General features: G+C 37.4%; 3 protein-coding genes across 4 annotated transcripts in view; 2 read left to right on the top strand and 1 right to left on the bottom strand.

Annotated features, from left to right (window-relative positions):
- Positions 1-1,552, bottom strand: part of LOC125224395 (heat shock cognate 70 kDa protein-like) — a 1,678-nt gene extending 126 nt beyond the window's left edge. Inside the window, exons 1-2 of the mRNA XM_048127795.1 lie at positions 1,339-1,552; positions 6-910 (exon numbers count right to left, since the gene is read on the bottom strand). Coding sequence (XP_047983752.1) covers positions 6-910; positions 1,339-1,552 — 1,119 coding nt within the window. The remainder of the gene's footprint in view (positions 1-5; positions 911-1,338) is intronic.
- Positions 1,553-3,831: 2,279 nt separating this feature from the next.
- Positions 3,832-5,995, top strand: LOC125207975 (heat shock cognate 70 kDa protein-like). Of its 2 annotated transcripts, XM_048107507.1 has the most exons (3): positions 3,835-4,048; positions 4,247-5,211; positions 5,602-5,995. In XM_048107507.1, the coding sequence occupies exons 1-3, from the start codon at positions 3,835-3,837 to the stop codon at positions 5,947-5,949; spliced, it is 1,527 nt and encodes a 508-aa protein (XP_047963464.1). In that variant the 3' UTR covers positions 5,950-5,995. The 2 variants fall into 2 exon arrangements, with proteins under 2 accessions (XP_047963472.1, XP_047963464.1); XM_048107515.1 differs by having other exon boundaries at positions 3,832-4,048; positions 4,247-5,995.
- Positions 5,996-6,994: 999 nt separating this feature from the next.
- LOC125224385 (heat shock cognate 70 kDa protein-like) lies at positions 6,995-9,222 on the top strand. The gene is made up of 3 exons (XM_048127785.1): positions 6,995-7,208; positions 7,574-8,686; positions 8,732-9,222. Exons 1-3 carry the CDS (start codon positions 6,995-6,997, stop codon positions 9,220-9,222), a joined length of 1,818 nt encoding a protein of 605 aa, XP_047983742.1.
- Positions 9,223-11,132: the final 1,910 nt, after the last annotated feature.

The raw sequence follows: 11,132 nt of genomic DNA, 5'->3' as shown, positions 1-11,132 counted from the left end.
TATGCCACAGCTTCGTCTGGATTTATGCTCTTGCATACCTCTTTCGCACCAAACAACTCCCGCAACATCTGCTGCACCTTGGGAATTCTACTCGATCCACCCACCAGCACAACATCATCCACGCTTCTCTTCTCAATCTTTGCATCATTCAGGCAACTCTCAACAAGATCCATGCACTTGATGAATAAATCCATGTTAAGGTCTTCGAATTTAGCACGAGTAACAGTAGACAAAAGATCAATTCCCTCAAAAAATGACTCAATGTCAGCTTCCAAATCAGAGGAAAGAACCCTCTTTGCCCTTTCACAAGCCGTCCTCAGTCTTCTTACAGCTTTTAGATTCCCACTCATATCTTTACCCGTTTTGTTCTTGAACTCTTTTATGATGTGCTTCACCAGCTTGTTATCCATGTCCTGCCCTCCAAGATGAGTATCACCGGCTGTAGCCTTCACTTCAATGGCATCACCCTTAATCGTAGCCACAGTCACATCAAACGTGCCACCACCAAGGTCAAAAATGAGAACATTCTTTGCCACAGAGCTACTACCCCCATTATCGAGCCCGTATGCAATGGCTGCAGCAGTAGGCTCATTGATGATCCTCATAACATTAAGGCCGGCAATGGTTCCAGCATCCTTGGTGGCCTGACGCTGTGAGTCGTTGAAATAAGCAGGCACAGTGACGACAGCATCCGTGACAGGCGATCCAAGATATGCCTCAGCAACAGCCTTCATCTTGGAAAGTACCATTGAAGAAATCTCCTCAGCTGAAAACCGTTTCTCCTCCTCTTTGTACGTTACCACAATCATAGGCTTGTCGTCAGCACCAGGAATGACCTTGAAGGGCCAAAACATCATATCACTCTGAACAGTTGGGTCACTGAATTTGCGACCAATCAACCTCTTTGCATCTGTGTAAATTAACCCACACCTCACTTAGGTTAACACAAATAGATTGACGACATTCTAGCAATATTTAAAGATTTGGTACTCTATTACTCCCTCCGTCCCAGATAATCCCGCACACTTTAACCTGGCACGAATTTTAAGAAATCTAATGAAAAGTGAGTTGAAAAAATTGGTGGGATGTGGGTCCTACTTTTAAAGTATTAGTTTTATAATAAAATGTGACTAGGAATGAGTTAGTGGAATTTGAGGTCCACTACCAAAATAGTAAAATTGAAGTGGGACAAATTATGTGGGACGGCCTGAAATAGAATACTGGGTCAAATTATCTGGGACGAAGGGAGTAGTAATTAAGGCATTACTCCCCATCCAACTTACCAATATCTAATTCTCATAAGTATATAATTACAGGAAAATGGAAGGGAAAACTCACCTAAAATAGTGTTGATGGGATTATTGCCAATTTGATTTTTAGCAGCGTCGCCGATGAGACGCTCGGCGTCAGTGAAAGCTACGTAAGAAGGGGTGGTGCGGTTGCCCTGATCGTTTGGTATAATCTCAATGCCGTCATCCTTCCACGCCGCCACACACGAACATGTTGTACCCAAATCGATCCCAATTGCCCGTCCTTTCCCCGTTCCCGCCATTAATGATACAAACAATAAACAAAGCTGCAACCAAAGGAAATATAAATATCAAAATATTTGCTTCAAATGGTTGTCAAAGCGTGAAAATTTTAACAAGTAGTATCTGAAAGAATGTATGTTACCGAAAGAGGAGAAAGATTGTTTTGAAAAGATGACGAATGGATTGAAAAGACGAGCAATAAGTAAGTAGGACTGTAGGAATAGCAGGTCTCTTCGGTTTCTTCCACTCGTAGCACTAGAAAATTAATGATCACTATTAAATGTATTTAACCATCACTAGAAAAATAAATTGATCACCAAATTGAAGCTTTCTTAATTTGGAAAATAATTTCCCCGTCCGAAAATAATTTGGAAAATAATTTGTCCATCGGTAATTTTGGCATGGTTCTACTGTAATTATTTTTTCCTGAATGAATATTCATCTTAATTTCAATTAAACCATGGTCGGCTATGATTAATGCAGTGTTTACAATTCAATACTAAAACAGTATTAATATAGAATAATTAATTTACAATTTAATTATAATGTTTTGAATATGAAAACTATGATTATTGAAAAATAACTACATCTAAATAAATAAATACTTATTAAAAGTTTTCTTTATCTGTTTTTAGTAAGACCATCTCTAACAGTACTGTAAGACTTAAAATGCAGTAGAACAATACATCCAACACTACTGCAAAACCAATCCCATTATAGATTTTTGAAGAAAAAATACCTATCTTGAGGCAGATTATGACTTATAACATTCAGGTCTAAATCTAGTTACATTTATCAAAGTAGAAAAAGAGAAGGAAGAGAAGTAAACATACAGAGAAGAAAAACTTACAGCAAGCGGCGATGGAATGGAGAAGACGATATGAAAATAACCTAATTTAATCTTAATAATACTATTTAATTAGTTATTAATTAGTGGGCTGGACCAAATTTTTATTAATTAGTTAAAAATAGTAGTACACGTTTTGTATAATATAACAAATATAAATATTGCTTAGTTATGCCTATTAATATTGATTAGTCCTGCTTTAGTAAATTATTAGGACATAATTTGGTAACTTTTAATTTTCAATATTAAGGATTGGTTTAGTTTAGTATAAAAATTAACAGAATTAGTAATTTTAAAATAATATTATGCCTAATGTCCAGCAGTATTAAACTAAATATGCAATCACACCCAATGATCAAGGCAACCGCATCACGCTCTCTTGCGTCGCTTTCATTGAGAACGAGCGTCTCATCGGAGACGCAGCCAAGAATCACGTCGCCAATGGTCCAACTAATTAACGCCGTTTTCGGTTAGCGCTCTCTCTCTTCTACCACTTATTATCTCAACATTCATGTACTTACTTTACTCTAACTAGTAGTAGAACAATGGAATAAAACTATGATGATTTTTGTTTTGTGATAGTGAGATCGGAGAAGCGAATGAGTAAGATTTTCAAACAAACTTGCAAAGGTTGATGCTTTCAAAAAAAAAGCTGGAGGAAGTGGATTAGTAAAGACTCCCAAATTCACTATGGAAGAAGTGGATTAGTAAATACTCCCTCCGTCACAGATAATTCAAGACACTTTGACCTGGTACGGATTTTAAGAAATTTAATGGAAAGTGAGTTGAAAAAGTTGGTGGGATGTGGGGTCCTACTTTTAAAGTATTAGTTTTATAATATAATGTGAGTAGGAATGAGTTAGTGGAATATGAGGTCCATTATCAAAAATGGTAAAAGTGAAGTGGGACAAATTATGTGGGACGGTCCGAGATGGAATATTGGGTTGAATTATCTGGGATGGAGGGAAGTAATTCAATATTTTCCTAAATTTTCTCTATTGGCTTGAAAACCTATGCCCGGCCCATTCCACCTCTACCCAATTCTTTTCGTTTTTGTTAATTATTATACAATATATAGTTTTTTATAAAATGCATTCTCTAATGGATAGATTATTTAAAAAGATATTATAAACTCTTCAATGTATATATACCTCTTCTTCGTATAAAAATGAACTATAGCAATTATTTACCCCTTTAAATTTACCTTATCCACTTGTGATTCACTACTTTTTAAGAAATTATATTTACCTTAAATATACTTTCTTAATTTCCTTCTTCCCTTTCTGTTGAGATACTCTGACTAGATCAAACTCCGCCGTATCTTTCAACTCCTAAACCCTAACCCTAACAAGAGTACCTAGGCTTTCACCTTCTAATATATATCTACGTGAATTCAGAGTTCCTTGTTAAAAATTTAACGTTTTAAAAGAGCATATAACTAAACTCCTTGCAACAATGGCCGGGGAGGGGGCAGGACGGGCGATAGGGATCGATTTAGGCACGACATACTCGTGCGTGGCAGCATGGCAGCACAACCGCGTCGAGATCATAGCCAACGATCAGGGCAATCGCACCACACCCTCTTGTGTTGCTTTCACTGACAACGAGCGTCTCATCGGAGAAGCCGCCAAGAATCAAGTCGCCAGTGCTCCAACTAACACCATTTTTGGTTGAATTTTTCTTCTCTATGCATTTATTATCTTCAAACGATACTCTAGTTATTTTACTTAATAAATACTAATATAAGCTAGTATAATGATATCGGAAATCGTAAAACAAAAAACTGTAAGTGGAGTCGAGAAATCCTATTTTCACAATAAGAATTACTCGAAATGACGAAGTTACTGTTTCTTACTTTGCTTCGCAGACGCAAAGAGGCTGATTGGCCGTAAATTCAACGATCCAACGGTTCAGAGTGACATGAAACAATGGCCATTCAAGGTCATTCCTCACCCAACGGACACCAACAAGCCTATGATGGTGGTGACCTACAAAGGAGTGGAGAAACAGTTTTCAGCCGAGGAGATCTCGTCAATGGTGCTATCCAAGATGAAGGATATCGCCGAAGCCTATCTTGGTTCATCTGTGAAAAATGCAGTCATTACGGTGCCTGCTTATTTCAATGACTCTCAGCGCCAGGCAACCAAGGCTGCTGGAACAATTGCTGACCTAAATGTTGTAAGGATCATCAATGAACCTACTGCTGCAGCCATCGCATACGGTCTAGATAAAGTAGGTGATGTGGCTAAGAATGTGTTGATTTTCGACCTTGGTGGTGGCACGTTTGACGTGTCTGTGGCCACGATTGAGGCGGGGATCATTGAAGTGAAGGCAATTGCTGGTGATACTCATCTTGGAGGGCAAGATTTTGATAGCAGGATGGTGAATCATTTTGTAAAAGAGTTTGAAAGGAAGAATGGTAAGGATATTAGTGGGAATGCAAGAGCTATTAGGAGATTGAGGAGTGCCTGTGAAAAGGCTAAGAGGATGCTTTCTTCCACTTCCCAAACTAATGTTGAGATTGAATATTTGTTTGAGGGGATAGATCTATTTTCGACTATCACTCGTGCTAAATTTAATGAACTCAACATGGATTTGTTCAACAAGTGTATGGAACTGGTTGAGAAATGCTTGAGTGATGCAAAGGTGGAGAAGAGCAGCGTGGATGAGGTGGTGCTGGTGGGTGGGTCGAGTAGGATTCCCAAAGTGCAGGAGATGTTGAAGGAGATTTTCAATGGGAAGGATGCATGCAAGACCATTAATCCAGACGAAGCTGTGGCATATGGTGCTGCAGTATTGGCTGCCAAGTTAAATGGAGAAGGCAATGAGAAGGTGCAGAATGTGGTTGTTTCAGATGTTACTCCTTTGTCTCTTGGTATTGAATGCAATGGAGACGTGATGACTGTAATTATTCCGAGAAACACACCTATCCCAACTAGGAAGGAGAGAAATAAATTCACAACAGCGGTAGACAATCAGACCGCTGCTATGTTTCGGGTGTATGAGGGTGAAAGAAGCAACACAACATACAACAACCTGCTGGGCAAGTTCAGTCTCGAAGGCATTCCAGCTGCGCCCAGAGGTGTTGCTAAATTCAAAGTGTGCTTCGACATTGATGAGAACGGTATCTTGAAAGTGTCAGCGGAGCATGTGGGGACAGGAGTGAAGAACAACATCAGCATTACCAACTACAAGGGCAGGCTTTCCGAGAAAGAAATAGAGACGATGGTGAAAGATGCGGAGAAGCACAAGAGGGAGGACGAGGAGTTCAGGAAGAAGGCTGAAGCGAGGAGAGCTTTGGAGAACTACGCCTACGACATGAGGAACAACACCAGAAGTGCAGCCGGGATTGTAGCAGCCGACAAGGAGAAGATAGAGAAGGCTTTCGAGTCTGTTATGAAATGGTTGAAGTCAAACAAACTTGCAAAGGTCGATGCTTTCAAAGAGAAGATGGAGGAGCTTAAGCTGATTTACAATCCCATCGTTGCCAAGATGCACCATGGTCCCATCCCAAGTATTTTAAAGCAGATTAGTAGAATCAAGAATTGGTTTAAGAGGGTAATGCCATGATCGTTGTGCATAGTCCTTTAATTTCTTTTTGTTAAGAGAAAATGTTGGTCGGTTTCCTTTAATTACACAATTAGTACTATAGGTTAAGGTTTGCCTTCGGATTGTTATGATGCACTACTTTTTAGTATAAGTCCATTGCTTGGTTTCAACTTTAATAATTAAAAGTGGTTTTGTACTACTGAGATTTGATATACTGAGCGTTTATTTTCACATCATTAATATCTTATTTTATTTTACTCCTTTTTTTTTTTTTTTCATTTTCTTTCTCTTCTTCCCAAACGCTTCGTTGTAATCCTTTCTCCTGCAACAAATCCTTGGAATTTCTTTTCCGTTGAAGTAATAATTGAATTTTTGGCTAAAAGTAACTCTCTTTCTCTCTCTCTATCTATCTTACTTTATTCTTTCTAACTTTATTCACAATCCATTTTAACACACTATTCTTAAATGGAAAGAAATGTCTCTATTACTAAGTAACGAAGAGAGTATTTATTTGGAACGTAGAAATATATAAAATGCCCTCAACCTTTGGTGGGCATTTTAGTCCAAATAAATTGTACCAAAATTCAAAAATATACCTTAATATGCAAAGATCAAAGCTTAGGGATTTTCAATGATAATTATGCAATGTGCAGAATTTAAATTTTAGGGGGCTATGTGCGTGCTTTTTCATTGTTCGGACTTGTGGAGTTACTGATAAACTTGTGATTTAATTTCACGACTGTATATAATTAATTACCTAAACAAATTTTTCTTTTTATTTTGTAATTTAAAATAATTAATCTTAAATAGAACTAAAATGACCAAATTTAAAAGGTCCAAATAAGTCATATAGTTGATAGATATCAAAATCTATCTATCCATAATTAATTAATACAGTTAAACAAATCCATGTAGGACTAGGACTCGGACTCTCTCAACGTGCGCTATTTAACTCTGCCTATATATATGCGCTAGTTTTATACTTTGCACATACGTTTCGTGAATTCTAGTCGTTCCTTGTTCAAAATATCACGGTTTCAAAGAGCAACTAACCTCGTTTGGATCAATGGCCGGAAAGGAGGAAGGACGGGCGATTGGGATTGATTTGGGCACGACTTATTCGTGCGTGGCAGCATGGCAGCACAACCGTGTCGAGATCATACCCAATGATCAAGGCAACCGCACCACGCCCTCCTGCGTCGCTTTCACCGAGAACGAGCGTCTCATCGGAGAAGCCGCCATGAATCAAGTCGCCAGTGCTCCAACTAACACCGTTTTCGGTTAGCGCTCTCTCTCTTCTAGCACTTACTAGTTAGTAGTCACTATCTCAACATCCATGTACTTACTTTAGTACAATGGAATAAAAACTAATTAATACTGGTAGTAAAAGACAATAACAATTGAAATATTTATAAAAATAAATAAATAAATAAACTACTTGTGTTTTGTGATAGAGAGATTGGAGAAGCGAATGAGTAAAATTTTCTTCATAAAGTTAAATAATAAGTACTATTTCTATTTGTATCCTATTATATGTAAGAATTTATTCTTGAAATATTCTTTTTTTTTTCCTGCCCTAAGAGTTGTTGCATTCTTTCTAATCTCTATCTCTACTATAGTTAATGTTTATTATTTCTCTCTTCAGATGCAAAGAGGCTGATTGGCCGTACATTCAATGACTCAATGGTCGAAAGTGACATGAAACTATGGCCATTCAAGGTCATTCCTCACCCTACTGACAACAAGCCTATGATAGTAGTAAGCTATAGAGGGAAGGAGAAACGGTTTTCAGCTGAGGAGATCTCTTCGATGGTGCTGTCTAAGATGAAGGATATTGCCGAGGCCTATCTTGGTTCATCTGTCAAGAATGCTGTCATCACCGTGCCTGCTTATTTCAACGACTCCCAGCGTTGTGCCACCAAAGATGCCGGAACCATTGCTGGCCTCAACGTTGTAAGGATCATCAATGAGCCTACTGCTGCAGCCATCGCATACGGTCTAGATAAAGGGGGTGATGTGCCTAAGAATGTGCTTATTTTCGACCTTGGTGGTGGCACATTTGATGTGTGTGTGGCTGCGATTGAGGCGGGTATCATAGAAGTGAAGGCTATAGCTGGAGATACTCATCTAGGTGGGCAAGACTTTGACAGTAGGATGGTGAATCATTTCGTGAAAGAGTTTGATAGGAAGACCGGTAAGGATATTAGTATGAATATTAGAGCTATTAGGAGATTGAGGAGTGCTTGTGAAAGAGCCAAGAGGATGCTTTCCTCCACTTCCCAAACTAATATTGAGATTGAATCTTTGTTCGAGGGGATTGATCTGTTTTCGACTATCACTCGTGCTAAATTTAATGAGCTCAACATGGATTTGTTCAACAAGTGTATAGAACTGGTTGAGAAATGCCTGAATGATGCAAAGGTGGAGAAGAGTGGCGTGGATGAGGTGGTGCTGGTGGGCGGGTCGAGTAGGATTCCAAAGGTGCAGGAGATGTTGAAGGAGATTTTCAATGGAAAGGAGGCGTGCAAGACTATTAATCCAGATGAAGCCGTGGCGTATGGTGCTGCAGTGTTGGCTGCCAAGTTGAGTGGTGAAGGCGATGAGAAAGTGCAGAATGTGGTTCTTTCGGATGTTACTCCTTTGTCGCTTGGTATTGAATGCAATGGAGATGTGATGACCGTAATTATTCCAAGGAATACACCTATCCCAATCAAGAAGGCTAGAAATAGTTTGACAACTGTGGAGGACAATCAGACCAGCGTGGCGTTTCTGGTGTATGAGGGTGAAAGAAGCAAGGCAACAGACAACAATCTGCTAGGTGAATTCACACTCAAAGGCATTCCAGCAGCGCCCAGAGGTGTTGCTAAATTCAAAGTGTGCTTCGACATTGATGAAAATGGTATCTTGAATGTGTCAGCGGAGCACACAAAAACTGAAGTGAAGAACAACATCAGCATCACCAACTACAAGGGCAAGGACAGGCTTTCTGGAAAACAAATAGAAAAGATGGTGAAAGATGCAGAGAAATACAAGAGGGAGGATGAGGAGTACAGGAAGAAGGCTGATGCAAGGAAAGCTTTGGAGAACTACGCCTACGACATGAGGAACGCCACAAGATGTGCAGCCGGGATTGGAGCAGCAGACAAGAAGAAGATAGAGAAGGCGTTTGAGTCTACTGTAAAATGGTTGGAGTCGAACAAACTTGCAAAGGTTGATGCTTTGGAGAAAAAGATGGAGGAGCTTAAGAGGATTTACAAACCCATTGAAGCCATGATGCAACCCAGCAACCCATAATCCACTATTGAAGAAGTGGATTAGTTATTAGCAAATGTGCAAGGGCATGATCATGTGCAGTGTCTTTTTTTTTGTGTGTGTGTTTTCCTCTTTGTCAATTAATTTGTTGGTTTATGTTTTTTTTACACATTTACAAAATTAATAAACTTTTATTTACGTTTAAATCGTGATATGATTTTGTCTCTTTGCTTTCTTTGCTTTGTTTTGATTGCAATCATTGTATTTTGTTCGACAAAGTATGAATTGTTACTTCTTTGTATTACTAGTATTTCCGAAAAAGCTTTGTAGGCATATTCCATGTTATTTTGTTTTCTTTATTGGAAATAAACATAAAATTAACTGTTACTTTACGGTAGATTAGAACTCATCACCTTTGGTTCAAGCATCAATCACTCTATCATCCGGCCAATGCATCCGCACCTACTCAAATTTGTTTTGTTATGCGTAATGGTTTTGGGTGTTTTTTAATTCGTTGAGAAATTACTACATGTCCTTGTCCAATTAGTGTGTGCTAAGGGAGGAGGTGGAGACGTGGAGTGATAGGAGATTAGTCATATCAACTAGAAAAATAAGACTACACGAGGTGTCACTAGAGCATAGAGAGCGGGGTATATAGGGTTCTAATATCATCAACATCTTATTTTGTTTTCTTCCTTTTTCTTTATTATTCTCCAATTTTCTTTCTCTTGGTCTTCTTCCCAAACGCTTCTTCTCTGCAGTCCTTTCTCCTGCAACAAATCCTTGGAATTTCTCTTCCGTTAAAGTAATAATTGAATGCACCTAGAAACTTTCCCCTTTGAGCAATTGCAATAAAATAGGGATTGATATGAATAAAAAGTATTTTTCCCATTTTAAAAAATAGATTATATTTACCATTTTCGAATGTCTACCAAAATTAAACTAATTCTAAATATGTTTATTTAACCTATCATGGTCATATTCTAATGCTCATAGCACCCTAATCCAAAATCAAGACCAAATCTTCATCCTTAGATTTTAATATGAGTGGATGAGATTAAATCTTACGAATCTCAATAAATAGTAAACAAAATATCAACAAAAGGATAATATCGTCATTATGTTATCATATGATAATTTTCGTGAATGTTTTTCTATATCAACATAGTGTATTACAAATATCAACAATATGACACAAGAATATCAACACTAGTACAAGAAAATATCAACACATTTTTATTGAGATTTTTACATGGTTTTATTGAGATTTTTTTGATGTATTTTTTGATAAAAAAAAATCTGGTTATCAACATTTACGAAAACTAAAATAAAAAATATCAAATTTCATCATCCGAACTTCATGGGAACATATGCAATTGAGATTTTGTTGGAATCCTTATAAAATTATCTTTAATTTGATATATTTTTTTGCGAAAAAATAATTTAAATCGAGGGAGTCACGTAAATTTAAAGTTTTAAGATGATTTTAATGAGAGGGAATTGACATTAATAACCTCTAATTTTATTTATTAATTTTCTTAATTAAAAATATAATTCATGTGACATTATTTCAACCACTAAATCTTTTAATCTAATGGCTAAGATTTAGTCTTAGTTTGAGATTGTTAATTAGTTATATCAATTGACCACTCCCTTTTAAATATTGACCCCAGAATTCTTTATCTTTTTTTTCATAAACATATTTACATATTTAAAAATATATGTCAGGTCAACTAGCTAGTGACAAGTAATGATGGACGAATGGAGCATTAGGAATAATATAGTATCTTCCAAAAAGATATCAAACAAAACTAGTACTCCCTCCGTCCCATTAAAGATGATCCACTTTCCTTTTTGATTTGTCCCAACTAAGATGACTCATTACTTAAAATGAAAACACCTTTATTTCTACTTTATTCTCGCTCTCTTACTTTACTCTCTCCTCTTAACAC

Source organism: Salvia hispanica, chromosome 1 (genome assembly GCF_023119035.1).
Source record: "Salvia hispanica cultivar TCC Black 2014 chromosome 1, UniMelb_Shisp_WGS_1.0, whole genome shotgun sequence".
NCBI classification, from domain to species: Eukaryota; Viridiplantae; Streptophyta; class Magnoliopsida; order Lamiales; family Lamiaceae; genus Salvia; species Salvia hispanica.
Note: the sequence above shows the minus strand (reverse complement) of the source record. Positions and strands in the feature narration are given on the sequence as shown.

Excerpts from the sequence above, each read along its gene's own strand:
- LOC125224385 (XM_048127785.1), top strand. The coding sequence starts at position 6,995 with ATGGCCGGAAAGGAGGAAGGACGGGCGATTGGGATTGATTTGGGCACG. Across the intron at positions 7,209-7,573 it reads TCCAACTAACACCGTTTTCG|ATGCAAAGAGGCTGATTGGC; the intron begins GTTAGCGCTCTC and ends TTCTCTCTTCAG. Across the intron at positions 8,687-8,731 it reads TGTGGAGGACAATCAGACCA|ACAACAATCTGCTAGGTGAA; the intron begins GCGTGGCGTTTC and ends GCAAGGCAACAG.
- LOC125207975 (XM_048107515.1), top strand. The coding sequence starts at position 3,835 with ATGGCCGGGGAGGGGGCAGGACGGGCGATAGGGATCGATTTAGGCACG. Across the intron at positions 4,049-4,246 it reads TCCAACTAACACCATTTTTG|ACGCAAAGAGGCTGATTGGC; the intron begins GTTGAATTTTTC and ends TTTGCTTCGCAG.